General features: G+C 43.8%; 1 protein-coding gene across 2 annotated transcripts in view; it reads right to left on the minus strand.

The window, feature by feature from the left end:
* Positions 1 to 20,700, minus strand: part of BSN (bassoon presynaptic cytomatrix protein) — a 191,751-nt gene that overhangs the window by 140,472 nt on the left and 30,579 nt on the right. For both annotated transcript variants that reach the window (XR_012788565.1, XM_075574062.1), the window contains exon 3: positions 4,874 to 6,331. Coding sequence is in view for 1 of the 2 variants with exons in the window: in XM_075574062.1 (XP_075430177.1) it covers positions 4,874 to 6,331 (1,458 nt within the window). In the remaining variant the exon portion in view is untranslated. The remainder of the gene's footprint in view (positions 1 to 4,873; positions 6,332 to 20,700) is intronic.

A 20,700-nucleotide genomic window follows, 5' to 3' on the forward strand; every position in this document is an offset into this window, starting at 1 on the left:
GATGTAAGGAGAGACAGAGGGGTGTATTGTGAGATATTAGGGTGAGATGTAAGGAGGGACAGAAGGGTGTATAGTGAGATATTAGGGTGGATGTAAGGAGAGACAGAGGGGTGTATAGTGAGATATTAGGGTGAGATGTAAGGAGAGACTGAGGGGTGTATAGTGAGATATTAGGGTGAGATGTAAGGAGAGACAGAGGGGTGTATTGTGAGATATTAGGGTGAGATGTAAGGAGAGACCGAGGGGTGTATAGTGAGATATTAGGGTGGATGTAAGGAGAGACCGAGGGGTGTATAGTGAGATATTAGGGTGGATGTAAGGAGAGACCGAGGGGTGTATTGTGAGATATTAGGGTGAGATGTAAGGAGAGACCGAGGGGTGTATTGTGAGATATTAGGGTGAGATGTAAGGAGAGACCGAGGGGTGTATAGTGAGATATTAGGGTGGATGTAAGGAGGGGCAAAATAATGCATCACCTTAAAAGTGAGGGGAATTTTGTAAGTAATACAGGATTTCATAGGAAGCCAGGAGAGGGATTTCAGCAGGAGATACGCCGAGACAGATTTAGGAAAGAGTCAGGTGATTCTAGCAGCAGCGTTTCATATAAATTGTAGGGGAGACAGGAGAGAGGCAGGACAGTGGAAAGGTACAATAGTCGAGCGAATGAGGGCCTGCATTAACTTTTTAGCAGTAGAGCGACAGAGGAAAGGACGTATCTTTGCATATGTTATGGAGGAAAAAACAAGCTATATTGTGAATGTGAGGGAGGAGTGAAATGTGACCCCGAGGCAGCGTGCGTGGGATACTGGGTGTTATAGAATGTGTGCTATTGGACTAGCACTGTGCCTCACTGTGGTGTCATAATAACATCACTAATACATGACATAGTATATGAATTAAACAGTTTGGGTGACGTAATGATGTTAGGGAGCACTATAGACGACTTTATCTTAACCTGTAACAAAATAATTTCAGTAGTTGTACACAACTAGTAAAAGTATATATTTTGACTTCATTTTCATAAGGTTTGCTTTCATTTGGGGAGTTGGGAAAGCACCCGCTCGTTCTCTATTTGGAAGAAAACCCACATGTAAATAATAGCATTACCTAGGCCGGGGGCGGCCAACTCCAGTGCTCACGGGCCACTAACCTGCCAGGTTTTAAGGATATCCCTGCTTCAGCACAGGTGGCTAAATCAGTGGCTCAGGCATTGACTGATTGAGCCACCTGTGCTGAAGCAGGGATATCCCGAATACCTGACCTGTTGGTGGCCCTTGAGGACTGGAGTTGGCTGCCCCCTGACCTAGGCAGTAGTTGTTGTCACAGTGCTGCTGGGAGCAGGGTCCGTTAACCTTAACATATTGTGCAACTACTGCCCGAAGTATACCGTACAAATAAAAGTGAGGCGAGTGAAGGCATTTCCAGGCATCACTTCATTTCATTCACGGGGTGAGTAGTATCAGCTGGGGGTGGAAATTGGGGGCGAACAAAATGTGCAATCGTACAGCTAATTTTGTCTTTTTTTTAATCTTTTCTGCCATGTTTAAATGATCACGCTTCGTGAGCGATTTCTTGCCCATTGTTCAACAAAGTCCAATCAACCCCTTTCCCTTTCTGTTTTTAAAGCAGCAGTCCAGCTGCCGTTTATTACATTAGTTTTAAAATCCCCGTATATGGGCATCAATACAATGATAATTAGCTAAGTCAGGGGTGCGCAAATTGGGGGGCGCTAGATTTTCTGGGGGGGGCGCAGCAATTATAGAGGTCCCGCGCTCTCCCCCCAGGCATTTAAATTACATGCCGAGGGACCGCGCGAGGCCTCTATCATACACTTACCTTCCCTTCCAGTAACGCGTCATCATGGTAACCGACCCCGCCCATCATTTGACGCCGGGGCCGAGCAGGGGGGGGGGGAGGGAAGGGGACGCAAGGCGCCGAGGAGAGCAGACAGGGGTGCGCACAGGGAAAAGTTTGCCCGCCCCTGAGCTAAGTTACCAATCGATCTGTGATCGATCTGTGATCGATCGGTGAAGATTCGGCTCGGGGGTTCACTAAATGGCGTCAGAGGAGTATTGACTCAGTATCTGTGACTTTGTAAATGGTTGCTATAGAAACATAAAAGACTTGTTACATTATAATACATTAAAAATGTAATTCAGAGTTGTTTTAAAAAAATGCTACAGGTATTTTCTCATAGTACAGAACTAATTTGTTTAAAAAAAAAAAAAAACACCTGTAGGATATTGCTCGGTCTGCAGCTTTAAAGCAATTCCCCCATCAGATAAATGCTAGCCAACATTAAGAAATGGGAATGAGTCTATGTCTGTGCTTCTGTTATTAATATGATTTATTTGATTTGCTTGGTGCGTGGGTAAAATAACACAGCAGTGTCTTGTTGGTGCTTTATTACATTTTGTATCTTGCGCAAGAATTTTCAGGAGCTAACACCACATTGGATACGATTTTGCACTCGTTTCACTTTGTAAGTAGGTTGTATTTACATTCAAGGTTTTCTTGTGCTGCTACAGTGTATTCGCTGTAACCCCTCTGCTGCTGAAGCAGGTTGAAATGCATCAGTTTAAAGCAGCAATCCATGCAATATTTTACATGTGTTTTTAAAAAATCCGCTCTGTAGTATTAAATACGTATTACATTTTTTTTATTTTATTCATTCAACTCTTAATGCCAGTTTTTGTGAGTTTTAATACACTGAGCATCCTTTGATTTTAGCAGGTTTTATCCCACCTCCCCAGCAGTGCAAGATCTTTATAACACTTTAATGTTTGTGATAATTTGTTGCCAATATTCCCAGCAGTTTGAGCTGCAAACTGTAACAATAATGTTACCTTAGTAATATAACAATACATTGTAGCTGCTGAGTTACACTGACTGAAGGATTGATTGAAACTGAAAGGCAGCCATTTAGTAAACCCTGGGAAGAAGAATCTTTGCTGATCAATCACGGGAGAACAAATCAATGGGCAGCTTAGGTAATTGTTTTTCTATAAAGGTAATCAAAGGCTTTTTTTAAAGTGCTGCTTGCATTGCCTCTAAAAGTTACTAAAAATATATATATTTCTTTGCAACTGAACATCACTACAAAGCAAACTGAGCACTGGATAGCAGCAGCAAGCAACCCAACAGCATAAAGTTATTATCCCTGCTGAAAGAGCCATGCTGGAGTCTTTCACTGTCACATTCTTCACCTCACCTTCCTACATCTACTTAACATATCTCCAATCAAAACTGTTACTCTGGAAGGTTAAGCAGCCGATATCCCATTCACAGGATCCCGGGGATTTTTTCCGGCTGCATTAGCTAATGAAATTACCAGGCTACTGTCAAGCAACTCTGATGCCCAGACTGCAACTGCAGAGGATATAATGGTGCTCTCTCTCTTTATCACACATCATTATATTCAAGAGTTATGTGTAAAGTGGAACCTCCCATTGGCACAAACCCCCTGAGGAATAAGTCGAGGAGAAAATGACGAGTGTTATTAAACAGACATCAGGACTATGTCTAGGCCGCTCCAAATCATTATGTTAGACATTGTAAATGAGCCCCGCAGACTGTAAAGCTTTGTATAGCGCCATATTGCAACGTAATGGTGACAATGGTTTCCTGAGACATTACTTACCTGTGCATAGTCTCAGAGCAGTCACTTTTCTATCATAGAACTGTGCTTAACACATTGTACTTCCCATGCATTAGAATGCTGTTGGCATTTGTTATTCATATAAAGTTTGTTCGTGTTTATGTTGTATACCTTTACCATATGGGATTGAATTAACTCAACAAAATCTTCTATTTTATGTCAGGCTCAGAGGCATTTAGCTAATTAGCTGCGTGATTCAGGCATTGCCATATAGTGGATGTTTTCCATTCCTTCAGAGTACTTTCATCTCACAAATAAAATCTTTTGAAACCACAACGTTATAAACATATATTTATCTTTACATCCTACAGTAATGTACTACTTAAAAATATTGTGATAATACTGTTTATACCAGGGATCAAAAAATCCCAGGTGCCAGCTTGTCCGGGTGCCTAAAAATGTAGCCCTGGCATCCATGTTGTAGCGCAGTGCTGACTAACCTGTCAGTCACTACCGTGACCTGCAACAGCGGTCAGCTGGTCAGGTCAGTCAGGAGTGTGATGCTTAGACCAGGAAGAAGGGGAGGGAAGGAAGCGAACAAACACTGGGGGGGCAACAAAGCAGGGGAAGGAAGTTGGGGGCGGGGAGTGCTCCGTGATTACCCCCCCGCTCTAATTTTTGCCATTGCAGCTAACTCGTTGTAGAGGGGCGTGGGGAGGAGGTTGGTGTCTCTGTCTGTCAGTGTGAGAGTGTCAGTGTGAGTGTGTGTGTCAATCAGGGCCACCTACAGATGGGGGAGAAGAGTGCCGTGCTAGCCATCTCTCCTGCCCCCTTACACACACCCCTCACACACATACACCCCCTCTGCCCCCATCACACACATACACACACACTCTGGTTCCTACAAATTCTGTCTGAATCTTACATTTTCTGTATTTTTGACCACCCTTGGTTTATACCATGTTGCCAAGTAATACTATTGAATTCAATCATTTGCCTTGGAAACTACAGCTGCAGTTCAAGCAAAATAGTTCTGCTATTTAATTATTATTTGGTATATTTCTTTTCTGTATTCTACCCAAAAATTACAGGCACACAAGTTGTTGTATGAAATTCTCTGCAGTTTTTTTTTTTTAACTGATTATTTTAGTTTGAGAACTAGAAATACAGTGCTAATATTTACCAAATTAAATGCAACCATCTCCAAATGCTATGCTACGGCCTGGAGGAACATGAGCATTGTTTCAAAATAATTGTGATAAAGTCTGTCCTTACCTCCACCAGGTGAGGGGTTGGGTTGAATCCACACATATTGCACACTTGTTTTCTACAAGACGTACAGGTGTTATAATTTGCAGGCTCAACGGAGCCCACGTGAAGTTCTGTTTTACACAATGGGCACATGACTTTGTCTTTCGGCACATCCATTGGCTTGACAACATGTTCTTTCTTCCCTTGTTTGTTAACATGGGAACCATCAGCTCTGCTTGGTACAGCAGACGCAGATCCCTGGGGTTTAGAGCCAACGTCCTTGCTTGCATCACTAAAGACTATTTTTGGAGGCACTTTGCCAGGGGACTGCTGGCTTTGTGGTGTGGTCTCTGCTGGAACAGAAATTAGTGTGCTCGCTTGGTTCAAAAGAGAAGCCCCAAAGCCAAACAATTTTCCAGTGAGGCCCTCCTGGGCTTGTTCTTGGGCGCCATGAGATGAAGCAGCTGGAGTTTTTGCTGGGGAACCTCCTACAGTCTTTCTTTGTTCAACTGGTGAAAACTTTGCTTGAGGATGTTGTGGGGAAGACCGCAAAACCTCTTGAGGGCCAGTAGGTTTTGGGTGTCCTTGGCTTATCTGTTCTCGTTGCTTGACTGGTTGAGTCTTTGCTTGCTGAGGGGGTAGAATTTTTGAACCATGAACGTTTTCCATCTGCATAGCTCCAAATGATGTTTCCACTCCTGCCTTTACCTGGGATTGTGGTTGATGTTGAGTTTTGGGCTTTTGAAGGGCTTGCGGTTGGTGTTGGGCTTGCGGTTGGTGTTGGGCTTGCGGTTGGTGTTGGGCTTGCGATTTATGTTGTGTTTGCGGATGGTGTTGGGCTTGCTGTTGGTGTTGGGCTTGCGGATGGTGTTGGGCTTGCGGTTGGTGTTGGGCTTGCAGTTGGTGTTGGGCTTGCGGTTGGTGTTGGGCTTGCGGTTGGTGTTGGGCTTGCGGTTGGTGTTGGGCTTGCGGATGGTGTTGGGCTTGCGGATGGTGTTGGGCTTGCGGTTGGTGTTGGGCTTGCGGATGGTGTTGGGCTTGCGGATGGTGTTGGGCTTGCGGTTGGTGTTGGGCTTGCGGTTGGTGTTGGGCTTGCGGTTGGTGTTGGGCTTGCGGTTGGTGTTGGGCTTGCGGTTGGTGTTGGGCTTGCGGTTGGTGTTGGGCTTGCGGTTGGTGTTGGGCTTGCGGTTGGTGTTGGGCTTGCGGTTGGTGTTGGGCTTGCGATTTATGTTGAGCTTGTGGTTGATGCTGGATTTGCTGTTGGTGTTGGTTCTGTGGATGCTGCTGGGGTTGTAGCTGGGTTTGCTGATGTTGTTGCAGGGACTGAGAGGGAGCTTGAGGTTTCGGTTGTTTGGCTGGGGACGGAGATGGAGAGAGTGAAGGAGAGTGCAGTTGTTGCTGGCTTTTTGATCGTGTAGCAGTGGTCATGTCCATGCCCAAAGCCCTCTGCATCTGGCAATTCAAACACAGCCATTCTTTCACCTGTAAAGCAAAAAGAGGAAATAATTAGTGACAGCAACTTACAATGCAAAATGAAATCACAACACATATTTTTCGATTAACTCCAAAGTCTGGCCAACATTGTGAACATATTTATTTTTAAGGAAAATCTATCCTTTCAAGATCATATATAAAATATATCAGGTGCGCCATTGATTAAACCAATATAGGTGTAGTGAAATATACTTGCTTAAATGAAAGCTGTGCTCTTATAGTGATGAAACCTCTACCTTAATGCAGTAGGTAAGTAGTGCAATTAACACAAATACTATCACTGCGTCCGTAGCTGCTTATTCCCCTGCTTATTGCGAGAGGCACACGGAAATCCTGCGTGTGTTGGAGTTCATCACAGTTAGGCTGCGCTTATAGTAACGGCGACGCAACGTCGCAGCAAAACAAATGTATTATAGTAGACGCGACGGAGCAACGGCTTGGTCGTGATCGGTGGAAGTCAAGTCAACTTGATTTTTCCAGCGACCGCAGCGTGACGTCACCGTCGCCGGCACTATAAGCGCAGCCCAAGGAGGCTCCCTTTCATCTTGCGTCATCTTCTCCTGCTTACCTCAGCAGCAGCTATGGACGCGCGCAGGAATCACAAATAGAACAACTGCACTACCCATCCGTGCCTTGAACCGGTGATATATGTTTTAAAGATTCTTTTTTCCTGTAAAGGCCTTACTGTTTGTTATATTGTTCTTTTTAGAAGGAAAAGGTTTTACACTATTGCGTCTCCTTGTGCTTTTCTCTCTTTTTCTCGCTTTCAGCATCACAGCAGTGAAATCAATAATTGCCAATACTGTGCATGCATATTTAGGCAGTACAGACCGAGTCTGCATTTTGCTTCCAGTTATATGGTGTGTGTGTGCTCTATCTCCTAAACCCAATATATGCCTGTCTCAGGTTTTCTTTGTACACAGGATCAGGGAACCAGGTCACCACATACTGTACAGTACAATCCCTAGCAGTTTCTCAGCGTATCGCTGGAAACACCTTGAGAATTCAGTTTAACATTACAAACATTTTTAGCTGTATGGAAAAGGCTGGATCGTTTTGTAATTACCATGGACCTACTTCACATTTCTTACTCATGAATTATTATTTTTTTGTGACAGAGTCTTGGCTATGTAAATCATATTGTTTTTGACTGATATTCCTATTTATGTTTGAATTTTCTTTCAATGCATTAATTTAAGACGTTTTAGGTTTTCAAAGTCTCAAAAATGCCCTACAGTTACTTCACTAATTACGTAATGGACCTAACACAATTCCGCCATTAGAGGTTTAAATGTGGTGGATGTTTAAGGAGCTGAGAAAGATACAGAGAAAAATAACAAGGGAAAGAGAGATGCTGAGAGAGACGGAAGGGGCCGGGGGGGGGGGTGCGGTTAGGGGTGGGGAAGCCCCTAAGACAATGTTTATTTTGAAAAAGGTATATGTTTACCAGAAAGCTTATCACTGCCGTCCTGGTACTAATCGTGTAATGTAACCATTTTAGCAACAAAGCCATTCTTTACATTTATCAAGGGGTAAGCTATTAGAGACAAAGATAACAAAGATCATTCTATTTTATTCAGGTGACGTGTAGGCGATGCATGCTGTTGTGAAGACAGAAGACTTGTTTTGGTCAACATAATGTAGGCTTTTATTCAGCTATTTTCAGCAATAGAAAGTATAGGCTTTTCCTAGCCCAAGTACTGCAACATTAAATATAGGCTTTTTCTAGGCCAAAGATCATCTTCTCCAGTGTATGAAAGTCCATATACATCTATATAGATAACTGGTGTCCCTTGGCATCAAGGACACAGAGATATGGCCTGCATGCCCTGGCCGCCCTAGGGGTCAAGGACATGTACATGTGGTCTGTACTCAGACCAGGGAGAGACAGAGAAGCAGTTCACTTTCCTGCCTTTCAAAACCCCTTTCTAGACTTAGGCTAAGTCCATGCTGCCACAGACTGTGCGGAGGTGTCCGCGCACGGCGCGATCACATTACTTTAAGGCATTAATCGGGCCCGTAGACCGCACGGACGCGCGCGGCAGCAGAAGGGTGTGCGCGTTGTGCGAGGAACCAGTTGAAACTGATTTCTCGGTGCGACGGGCAGGTCACGTGAGCGGGTCGCCCAATGTGGGCAAATCAGCTCCATGACGTCACTGACATGCCCCTAGACACGCCTCCCTGACGATCTACCACGTCCGGAAAACGCACCCGCTTCATGCGGGTGATGTCACAAACGCGCACGCCACCGCGCAGGCAAAGACAGTATGGACCTGCCCTTAGCTGGGCTCCTTAGTAGTCCTGACTTCCTCCAGGCAGGGATTAATCACTGCCTGGTAAACACCCAACAAGTCTATCTGTTGGAAACAGGCTTGCCCATGTTACATGAAGGTCGCTTGTTTATTACATAATTTAACCTTTGCGTTTTTTCCAATCAACAGTGGCTATAGTTGCTAGCGTTTCACAATTAACATTTTCAGCTCCTACTGAAAACATTTGTTATATTGAGCATTGTTCTACACCAGGGGCGGGCAACTCCAGTCCTCAAGGGCCACCAACAGGTTTTCAGGATATCCCTGCTTCAGCACAGGTGGCTCAATCAGTGGTGCAGTCATTGACTCTACCAAAACTCCTTCTCATTACAATAAACAGAACATCAAATAGCACGTCTCCCTGCTCGCATCATCATACTTCCTCCTATGTTGTTACAGCATGGGAATCATGCTATTTTCAGCCCCAAGATTCCCCTAGTTCCTGAGATACATACCAATGAAGTTACTGCTGTACGTGCCAGGCCCTAAGGAAACAAAATGGCGTCACGTGACCCAAAAGAAGGTCGTAATGTCATCCAATGCGGCTTACTATTGGTCTGCGTGATGTGCCAGATTTAAATACCAGGAAGTATCACCTTTACCGAAGATATCAGAGCTGAAGATAGCACAGCTTAAGTTTGGGGCCCCCCTGATAGCCAGTCTGTAAAATAAAATGGGGGCCTGGCAGGGGGGTCAGCTGCTTTAAAGTAACCAAAATACACAGGTTCTTAACAGGTCAGTCAACTTGATTTTGTATGAAGCGCAGCCACTGTTATATATAGAGTTGTATATAAATAATCTCAGATTGTTTCCCCATGGTTAGTGGTGTTGCGCTCGGTTTGATCTTGCAAGGGTTTAGGACAGGAGTGGCCAACTCCAGTCCTCAAGGGTCACCAACAGGTCAGGCTTTAAGGATATCCCTGCTTCAGCACAGATGGCTCAATCGTTGACTGAGCCACCTGTGCTGAAGCAGGGATATCCTTATAACCTGACCTATCGGTGGCATTGCCCCCCCTAGTTTACTAGTTTAGGAGAATGAGGGGCAGCATTGATCTCTCTAGCTATAGAATGGTGCACGCCGTCCCCCAAATAATTAGAAGGACGTTTTAGAGGGTTTCTACTGGGCAGTTGAATACAGTATGCTTAGAATTGCTTTACGTATGCTTAGAATTGCTGTACATTGAGACAGGTCAACTCAGCCTCTTTGTGCTGAAACTGCGAAGAGACCCATGTAACGGGATGTGGGCGATGCAGAAGACATCCTTTGACCCTCTGCCCCGTGCATTCTAAACACATGTTCCCAGTGAGTACATCTGATGGTTGCTCATTTTGAAAATGGGAAGTCATGGATGCAAATGCAAAAGTATGAGGCTTTTTGAATAAGTAGCGATAAATGAAATATTTGCCCCTTGAGAGACTTTCCCTGTGACACACTAATGTCTGAATTAACTTAATTAAAGAGGCTGCATGGAAACTGCAAGTCGTTTGATTACTATAATCCCCAGGACACTGAGCGGCTGCACAAATATTGACATATAATACAGTTTATAGGATAATCAGCACTAAACACATAGGACTTCACTGTAAGAAGAGCAATTAAGTTGGAAAAAAATAAAGTGATACTTAGGCCCACGTAGGTTTTGTTAATTCTCCGGAACATGAGCAACAGTTATCACATTAGTATTGAAGGCAACAACAAAAAATGTGTTCGTTTTCATCGACACATGACAGTAAGTTCTGTGCTCAAACTGGGGATGGAAAAGAATTCACCTCCACCCCACAACACCAAATAAATATTATTGATATTTTGAAGAATTGGGTGTATTTACAAAATGCCAAGGCGCACAGCACACGCAATGCCCAGGTAAAGAGGGGGGGACTCTCCCCTTTTAATATGTGGGGTTCCCCCATAACACCAAACATTAAATCACAAAAGGGTGACAATGGAGTACCTCCATCCTCTAGCACAGGGGCGTTCAACTCCAGTCATCAAGCACCCCCAACAGGTTAGGTTTACAGGATATCCCTGCTTCAGCACAGAGGCTCAATCAGTCCCTGCTTCAGCACAGGTGACAATCAGAGGCTCAGTCAAAGACTGAGCCTCTGATTGAGCCACCTGTGCTGAAGCTGGAATATCCTGAAAATCTGAGCTGTTGGGGGGGGGGCATGGGGACTGAAGTTGAGCCCCCCTGCTCTAGTACATAGTATGCTTAGTGTTAAAAAGAAAGAAATGACGCATACACGTGTGCTAGTGAAGCTCCGTGCATTCCGCTCGTTAAATTTCAATAGAGCCTCCGATCGGCACCTCGTATTGATTTAAAAACCACGGCGGCCGGCAGGGGAACATCAGGAGATGCCCCCGAAGTAAGACCGTAAAGCCATGGCCCCAGATTTGTCCCGATTCGCTGGTGACTCTCCATGTGGAGAAAAAGAAAGATGGCGCTGAGGCCATTGGAATCAGCACAGGAGGAACAGAGAGACAAAGAGCCTGCAGAGAAGCAGAGGGACACGGCTGGGGGGCAGGAAGATTCAGAGGAAGGGGTGAGTGGCACAGCAGGGAGAGACACTGCACTCACCAAGCAGGACCTTCAGGTCATGCTCAGGGAACTGCAAGCTGGGTTTCAGGTATCTTTGGATAAAGCAGTGTTAGAGTTTAAAGCAGACATTTTTTCACTGTCTAAAAGAACCACAGAGCTGGAAAACAAGATGGACGTTACCTTACAAAATAAGGTAAATACGGACGATGAGGTCCTGCGTCTCAATGAAGAGGTTCGAGCCATGAGAGACAGTATGATGATTTGGAGAATAGGGAGCGGAGGCAGAATTTACGAATTCGCCATATCCCGAAGACGGTACCCGCGGAAGCCCCGCAACCATATCTTAAGAGACTCTTTTTGTCAATTGACCCCCAACTACAAGACAGTGAAATGCTGATGGACAGAGTTCATAGATTGTTGGGTCCGAGATTTGATGATCCCAGAAGAAGCAGAGATGTGGTATTGAGGCTTCATCAATACGCAACTTAGGATAGGATTATAAAGGGCTGCAAAAATAAAGGATCAATCGATTTAGAAAAAGCCCATATTCAGATCTTTCAGGACCTGTCCAGATTGACTACAGAAAGGCGAGAAGGACTGTGACCGGTGACAGCGATACTCCAGGAAAAGGGGATTCGCTATCGATGGGGCTTCCTGTTCCACCTAATCGTTAACCACGAAGGGAAACAGGTTTCGATCTGCTATCTTTTCTCTCAGCGCTAGGACTGGAACCCTATGATAGATCGGGTCAGCAGCAAAGATCTGAAGGTGACTATCTAGAGGATAAACGATCGGACAAGGGGACGACAGCCCGAAGAGGTAAGAGCCAGGACCTGCTACGTTCTTGAGAGGGCTCTGCTGAGTCCCTTTTTGTTGTCCACCCAAAACTTTGGAAGTTTCAGTATGAGCCTGCGGTGGTCTCGCTGGTCGACGAGTTGGCGATCCATGGCGGTCCAAAGAAATTGACGTCGATTCCGCAGCTTTTGTCTTTTCTCTCTGTTTTTTTTTCATCCCTCTTATATCTTTTAGGTACCATTGTAGGTATGGCTCTGTCTGTGATCACCTGTGGGGTCACCTTCCTTCTGATTAGGTGACAGACTATCTCTGTGGAGGGGAGAAGCCACCTCGTGGCATCTCTAAAAACGATATTGGCACGGAGCTGGGAAACGTATGGACTGAGGGGTCAAGCGGTTGGTGAGTGGGCCCTAGCCCAATGATTCGAAAGAGATGGTTTATTTGAGGGGTTGCGCGCCACACTAATACTCAAGCTACAGATATAACGGACATTCAATTTCTACTAAAGGACAATAGCAGCCCCTGCTTGTGAACTTAATCTTAACAGTTTTTGAGTGTTTAAAATAAGAAATATTAAGTGTGATGTATATTTTTCCCCGGGTATATTTCCTTTCCTTCACTCCAACTGTGCTATATTATTATGCGACAAGCTGGATAGGTTTAGGGGTTTTAAAATTGTCAGGAATCAACCTATTTTTTAAAGGCACATCTTGTGCAATCTATAATTAAGGTGTGATAGGAGGTTGAGAGTAAATGTGGGTGGGGTATATGGGGTGGAAGGGAGCCCTGTATGCCTGACGTCAAGTCGTCCCCAGTAGGGCCAGGCCATTTAGGGACTGGCCTCAAAATTGGGTTGAGTGGCTGGATACACTCATCTTACTTTTCAATTTTATTTTTGTTTGTTGTTTTTTTCCAAGTTCCCAGCATTGGAAATTTCCCTCCCCCTCTTTTTTTCCCCCCTTTTTCCCAGATGTCCATTACAACCGTTAAAACTTTTCGAGCACAACTTTCACGAGGGATAGAGAGACAAGTCACTGGGAATGACTAGTCAAACGCCATTAGTCTCTCTGAATGTTAAGGGCCTTAATAGTAATTGTAAGTGTAGATTGGCCCTTAAAGAACTTAGGAAACTGAAAGCAGATATTGTTTTTCTGCAAGAGACGCATTTTGACACCCAAGAGCTTCCAAACACGTTTAGCGGGATATACCCTGTAGCATTCTAGTCTTCTTTTACCGGTAAAAAAAGGGGTCTCGCGATTTTGATAAAACATGATATCCCGTTCCAGATATTGGAGGTTAAAAGAGACCAAGGTGGGAGGTCCCTTGTGGTTCATGGACTCCTCTCAGGCCTACATATCACACTTGTGAATGTATACGCACCTAACCAGGGACAAATTGTATTTTTAAGGGAAACATTGGAGTCTATTGGGGATAGTGGACAACACTCAATGATTTTTGGAGGCGATTTTAATATGGTATCGACCCGGATTTGGACAAATCCACACATCCAGGGCAGCCACACTCTGCACTAACATATAGGGTAGCGAAGAAATTTAGATTGCAAATGAAAGATTTTGGTCTGCTCGATGCCTGGTGTCACTCGCATGAAGGACAGAGAGATTATTCTTTTTTACTCGCCCCCTCACGAATCGTACTCTAGAATAGATAATATATTTGTAACCCCAAATATTTTGGAAGTATTGGTTCATTCAGATATAGGGTCTATTACGTGGTCGGACCATGCTCCGGTTGCGATTTTGTTTGAATCCCCATTTGCCAGGATTCAATCATTCCACTGGAGGATGAATGATTCATTACTAAATCACCGGGAGATTAACTCACAAATTAGAGACTCACTCAAAAACTATTTCCAAACTAATAATGGAATCTTGTGAATCGACAGCAATCTTATGGGAAGCACATAAAGCCACGATTAGAGGACAGTTTATTTCAAAAGTATCTTACAGAAAGTGAATGAAAATGGAAAAGCAAAAATATTGAATGGACAAAATTGTAACGCTGGAAAGAACACATAAAAAAACCTGTCTAGGAAAATGTATAAAATTCTTAGCCAGGCAAGGGAGGAACTCAAGAGGTTACAACTGGAGGATGTAAAGAAGGCTCGTAAGTGGACTAAGCAAACATACTATGATAAGGGAGATAAGGCAGACCATATATTGGCAAAGAAAGTTAGAGGGATCAGGTCTAGGGCATCGGTCCCTGCTATTAAGATAAAAGGGGGAGAAGTAACATATACTCCCTCAAAGATGGCTGAGGAATTTGGTACATTTTAAAGGGAGCTCTACAACCTAGATAATTCAATCCCGAATACTAAAATCCCTGGCCTGACCCAGATCAAAGATTATTTAAGAGATTGTAATCTCCCAAAATTGACAGAGGATGACCATAAAATGTAAAATGCAAAAATAACTAAATTAGAGCTTGGGAGGGCGGTTGGCTCATTGAAACCATCAAAGGCCCTGGGCCCAGATGTTTTTTTCAAATGTTTTATAAAAATGTTATAGGAATTTTAGGGCATTGTCTGTTAGACTTATTTAATGGTTTTTCTTAGCTGAAAACAAATCCCCCCACAGATGACGAAGGCAAATATAGTGGTGATTCCAGAAGAGGGAAAGGATCCTTTATGTTGCGTATAGACAAATTTCATTGCTTAATACGGATTTGAAAATTTATAGTAACATTTTAGCTAATAGATTGAATCCAATACTTCCTAGATTAATTCATTATGATCAGGTAGGCTTTGAGAGCGAACGTCAGGCATAGGACAACACAAGAAAAATTATTAATGTTATCGACCAGATACTGTACATAAGTCTAAACCAAAAGCTGTTTTGTTGCGTCTAGAGTTGTTTAAATATATGTAGGTCCGACATTTTGTCCAGCAGGGTTTCTATGAGGAGGAGTTCCCTACATACACAGGATTCAAAGATTTATGCAAAACAAAAAAGTATCAAAAGGGGCTGATATCATTTCTGCACCAAGGTTTAATCCCCAAAAAGGATACCCCGGCCCATAAATATATGGAATAGTGGACTCTGGATTTCCAGACTGAAATAACAAGGGAGGACTGGGAAGATATATGGGAGAATGAGGGTAAAACCTCTAAATGTAATGTAACAAAAGAGAACATATATACAAAATTTTGTTACGTTGGTATTACGCCCCCAAAAGATTAAAGCAGATGTTCCCGGGGACCTGGGATAGATGTTGGAGGGAATGTAGACCGATAGGAGATCTGGCGCACATCTGGTGGTATTGTCCAGTAAAATACTGTAGACATACTGGAAGACAGTTTTGAAACGTATAAAAGATGTTACAGATATTAAGATTCCGCTCGACCCAACCTTAATTATTCTAGCCAAACCCATGGAGAATGTGAATCATTATACACTTAAATTGATGTTGCATATTCTAACAGCGGCTAGATGGGCTGTAGCAGCAGCGTGGAAAAAGACACTCCCGCCCTCCAGAAGAGAGGTTATTAGAGGGGTAAAGGAAGTACAACTAATGGAAAAACTCACCTCATTTCTAAATCATACTACAAGAAAGTATGCACGGAAAAGAATCGATTGGCATAGGACATCTAATTCGGGAAAAAATCACCTTCAACTCGCCAAGTAAGTGAAAAAGTAAAAAATCTTTATTACACTACATTAAAAACAAAAACAAACAAAACAGAACAGAAAAAAACCTCCCGCGCGTTTCGGGCTATACAGCCCTTTCTCAAGGAGTACTTCTCTGATTGGACGAACGCACAGTTGCGGTGAGGACGTGCTATACGGATCTGATGGGAAGACTGATGGGAAGACGCCGATGCCGACGTCTCCACGTGGGACTATCTGACTGCAGTACCTGACGGAGCGTTCCCGGACGGATCGGAGGTGAGGATTTGCTTCCACACAGCTCCAACACTCGGGAGCTCCAAAGGGTCTAAACCTACAGGAGGAAGGCACTTTGTCTCCACAGTGCCCTTCACAGCCAAGGGACTCGTAACTACCCAGTACGGAGAGGAATACACTGGACTGGGACATAGAGGTACAACAATATTATTTCCTCTTTTGTCATATCCCTACCAGCTCTCACTCAGATATACCTGGTGGACGTCTACCCTGCTTGTACCTATTTTCAGACTTTACTGATCCAGAGTTATACTTATCCTCACAGTCAAGCTTCTGTTTTTTCTGGACATATTGCCATATTATATGTATTTATGGGACTTTTTTCCCCTTACACTATCTGTTTAGAGCTTGTAGTAGCCCCACCACACAACTTACAAAAAAGTATGACATGGTCTGGGATCCCTGGGATGTTGGATACAGGAATGATCCCGGAAGGAAACAGGGTCCGGGGGTGATGTGTAGAATGTGTTTTTTGTTCAATGTTGTTTGACATGTAATGTGATTGTTGCTGCCTATAAGAATTCTGATATAAAATGTTTGTTTCCCTCCCTCCCCCTTCCCACCATCCTTTTTTTTTTTGCACCCCTCCCCTTCCCATCTATGTTTGAAAATTTCAATAAAAATAAAAGTTAAAAAAAAAGAAAGAAAGAAAGAAAACAACCCACGTCGTGCGCTCAGAGAAAACTCTTGTGGGTGTTAGAATCACAGTTAATGGTGTTAAAACCAATGTATAGCAATAAAAACAGATACAAATATATAGAATATAGGTAATATACGGGCAGCAGTAGGAAAAAAATACGTTGAAAACTAGTTGGTGAATGAGACGCTCTATACGTGCATTCCCCATTCTAAAGGTGATGAAGAGGTTAAACATTTTTTAGATGCACATGGCCATATAGATGTAAAACAGAGAGAGTTCATTTTAGATTCCATCTTGTTTATCCTCAATCAAAATTATTTTTATTTTGAGGGAGATTTTTTTCTTCAAGTATGCGGTACAGCGATGGGGACTAAAGTTTCCCCTAGCTACGCAAATTTATATATGGGTGTAACAGGGACGTATCCCTGTTTAAATAAAGCTGCCTCTAGTGGTCTGAGAAATCCAGCAGAGAGCTGGTTAATTGCAGCGAGTCAATTAACCAGCTCCACCTGGGTTATCAGAGGAGTGTAAAAAAAACCCTGCTGAGGACAGACCAGGAGACTCCTTCGCACAGACACACTGTGCTGACAGAGGAGATGAAGTCTTGAGCACACAGAAGGGCTGTGTGCTGATAGCAAGACACCTGGAGGCCAGATATATTCCTGGACACATAGGACCCAGGAACCTGCCAGAGAGTGGGCCCTCAAGGGAGCAGCAGGACTGCAACACCTACATCTGAAGTTTGCCTGGAGAAACTGGAGACGCCGTACCAGCATACTCAGATAAGACTTTCATATACATTATGCCCTGATAATATGTTATGTGTTTTGGACTGAGAACTGGCCTATCCAGCCAGTCAGATAGCTAGGGCATGTACTGTTTATTTAGTCTCCAAAGTGGAGTAGGTGTGTGTTTCTTTGTATTATGTTTTGCCTTAAACTGCCGTTTAGAGTGACAGGCTAAATAAAGCCATGTTTAATTTCCCCCAAATCGGTCTCCCCGAGTATACCTCTGCATAGGTCTCTTACAATGGGCAAATGGGAAGAATATTACATCATCCAATGGAATAGATATATCAAAGATATCATCATCGTATGGAAAGGAGTGAGGGAGACATTGGATGATTTTATTAAGTATATTAATTGTAGTAGGGATCCCCTTTCCCCCTTTAGATGTTGGGGGAGGGTGCGCTGCATAGAGAGTACTCCGATACGGAGGCCACGCATCATGCAAGACGCCATGTTCTGGTTGGCACCTGTGTGGACCTAACCTACACAGAGGTTGCGCCTGCGCAGAGTGTTTGGCCAAAGCCCGCGAAGGAGGAGAGTGCTAATTGGAGGGAGGTAGCGAGACACGGGTCCCAGCAGCCCCGCGGAGACCCCGTGATACAGTGGAGCCAATGGGCTGAGAGTTGGGAGAAGGAGGAGGAGGGGGTTGCGCACACGTTGGCTCAGATCTGGCTGGAGAGGAGAGGAGACGTGTAGGCCGCCTGCCCCAGGCCCAGTCAGGCCCTGAGTCCCAGTAGAGACAAGCAGAGCTAGGGATTGCCATATTGAGGTTCCTGATTCCCATTAGTGCCATAAGAACGAAAGCAGGATTGTTTTATTTGGTGGGAGGTCTGGGCTCAGACCCCGCTAGTAGCCGCCGCGTGTCCGGGTGGGATCGGCCTGGACCGCCACGTGCGGGGAAGGATGACTTCTATCTCCAGCGGAGCCTTTGTGAAGATTGTAGCAGTACCGGATACCGCAGGTATTTCTACAAGTACACCAACGGTACCATCATTTCATACGGGACACAGTGGCTGCGCAGTCACACTCACATATACATATCTATTCTGACTCACTTCAGGGTGGGAGGACATATCCCAAGGGGATTGGACACGGGGTGGGATCACCCGGTGGAGGGACCCGGGAGAGTTGGCGTCCACCGTGACGCAAATAGAGTGTCTCCTCTAGGGAGTGCGCTGATGTCATATATGTGTAAGGTATTGCATGAAAGTAAAGTCGTTCGGTTAAGGTATCCTGCTGTGTGGTGGTATTTATCGTGTATACGTCCTGCGAAGGTCCACTCCCCCTCCGGCGGGAGCTGTCGCAGGTGGAGGCGCTGCACCCATTATAAGTATTGCGCGAGTACCCCAGGCTCTCCGTTGCAGAGACTTAGGCCCTGCGAGCCTACAGGTGATACAGCACCGAGTAGCGGCCTGTGTTCGATAGGAAGCAGGGCTACATAATATTAACAATTTTAACCTTAAATTTACTTCTAATATTGACTCCTAAGAAGATGCCATTTTTAGACATTGAACTCTTTACAGATAAGTGGTTCAATTTGAAATAAAGCTTTATAGAAAGACCGTGGACAGAATGGGTTTTTAGGTGCCAGGAGTAGTCATCATCCAGAGTGGATAAATAATATCTCCTTTGGTCAATTCCAGAGGCTGAAGAGGAACTACTTTAGGGAACAGGATTTTATCCAAGAGGCTAATGTTCTGGAAGAACACCTCATTGCTAAGAACTATGACCCACAAAATTGTCCGAATAATTCAAGAGAGCTATGAGCCTGGATCGGAAAACATTGATAAGTGATACAGGGATACTGCTGAAGAAAGGGAAGAGCCGGGACTAACAACCACGTCAGATTCATCACCACGTATAGTGAGGGGGCCTCTAAAATAAATAAAATAATTAAAAAACATTGGCACATTCTGAAGGAAGACCTGATTTTGCGAACCACTCTTTCCGAATAACCCATGGTCACTTACAGAAGAGGTAAGAACCTGAAGAACATTTTAGTATCCAGTCAATTACGGAAGGAACAGAACACAAATGAACAATACACTATGTGGTTACCAACCAAACCATTAGGATTTTACAAATATGGGAATACTCTTTGTACACCTGTGGCTTTGTACATCAGGTCAAAAACATATCATGTGTTTCAGGCAAGACAGATGACATCAAACAATTCATAAATTGCAGTACCACATTTGTGGTTTATGTTCTCGAGTGTCCCTGCCACAAACTGTATGTGGCCAGAACAAAAAGGAGCCTAAATGTCGATTTTTAGAACATCACAGGAACATAGAAATCGGACCTGAACCACGGTGTATTGTATGTCTTTATTTATATAGCGCCAAAAGTGTACTCAGCGCTTCGCAAAGAATACAGTACAGGGAATTATAATAATACAGTAAGTGCAGCAAAATCAGACAATAGGAAAGGAAATCCCTGCCCCGAAGAGCTTACAATCTAAGATGTTTGATGGGAGACTTACAGAGACAGCAGGTGAGGGAATAAGTGCTGTGTATGGCAGTGCTTGGCCACAATGGGTGGTAGGAGTGGCCGAGTGTGGGATAGTAACCATGAGTGCAGGCTGTTGGGATGCTTAACTTGTGGGGTGAGTTTTAAGGTTAGTGAGTATTAGATGAGAAGGTTAATACCATTTACAGGGGAAAAGATGGCAGGGATGCATGGGTGAGTTCAGGTGTGTATGTCTGGGTTCAGGCCTAGGGGAGATCCCCAGCAGCAGGAAGGAGTAGATAGAGGGTGTGAATAGAGTATTTGTGTGGGTGTTTTTTATTGAGGGGTAAATAAGTTGTTGGGAGAGAGGTGTATAAATAATGGTGCAGTGGAGAGTGGGAAAGTTGGAGATAACAGAGATTGCACCACAATAAAGATCCTACATGCCTCACAGTTAAAGCCATAGAATTAATTCAGCCCGACCTAAGGGGAGGGAATAGGTTCAATAGACTCCATCGAAGAGAGAACTTTTGGGTTCACACACTCCAAACTATGTCCCCCCCACGGTCCCAATGCAGACTTTGACTTGGCCGCCTTTATTGAAAACGATTTAGTGAATAAATCCTTTTTAAGTATGAACTCTCACTTTTTTTTACATTATATTTTATGTTTTAAATTTAGTATTCTAATATTTAGCGTTATTATTCTGTTTTTATAATTGAATGCATTATATGATTAATATAGGAGGATTTATGAGTATATGTGTGTCTATATATTCCTTATACTCATGTATGTATGTATGTATTTATTTGTGTATATATGTTTATCCTTCCCATGAATTTTATCATTAATTTATTATATTTTGCACTTTAGGTACCCACTAGTCTATTATTATTTCTGATGAAGTTAATTATTCA

This window comes from Ascaphus truei, chromosome 17 (assembly GCF_040206685.1).
Source record: "Ascaphus truei isolate aAscTru1 chromosome 17, aAscTru1.hap1, whole genome shotgun sequence".
Classification (NCBI taxonomy): domain Eukaryota; kingdom Metazoa; phylum Chordata; class Amphibia; order Anura; family Ascaphidae; genus Ascaphus; species Ascaphus truei.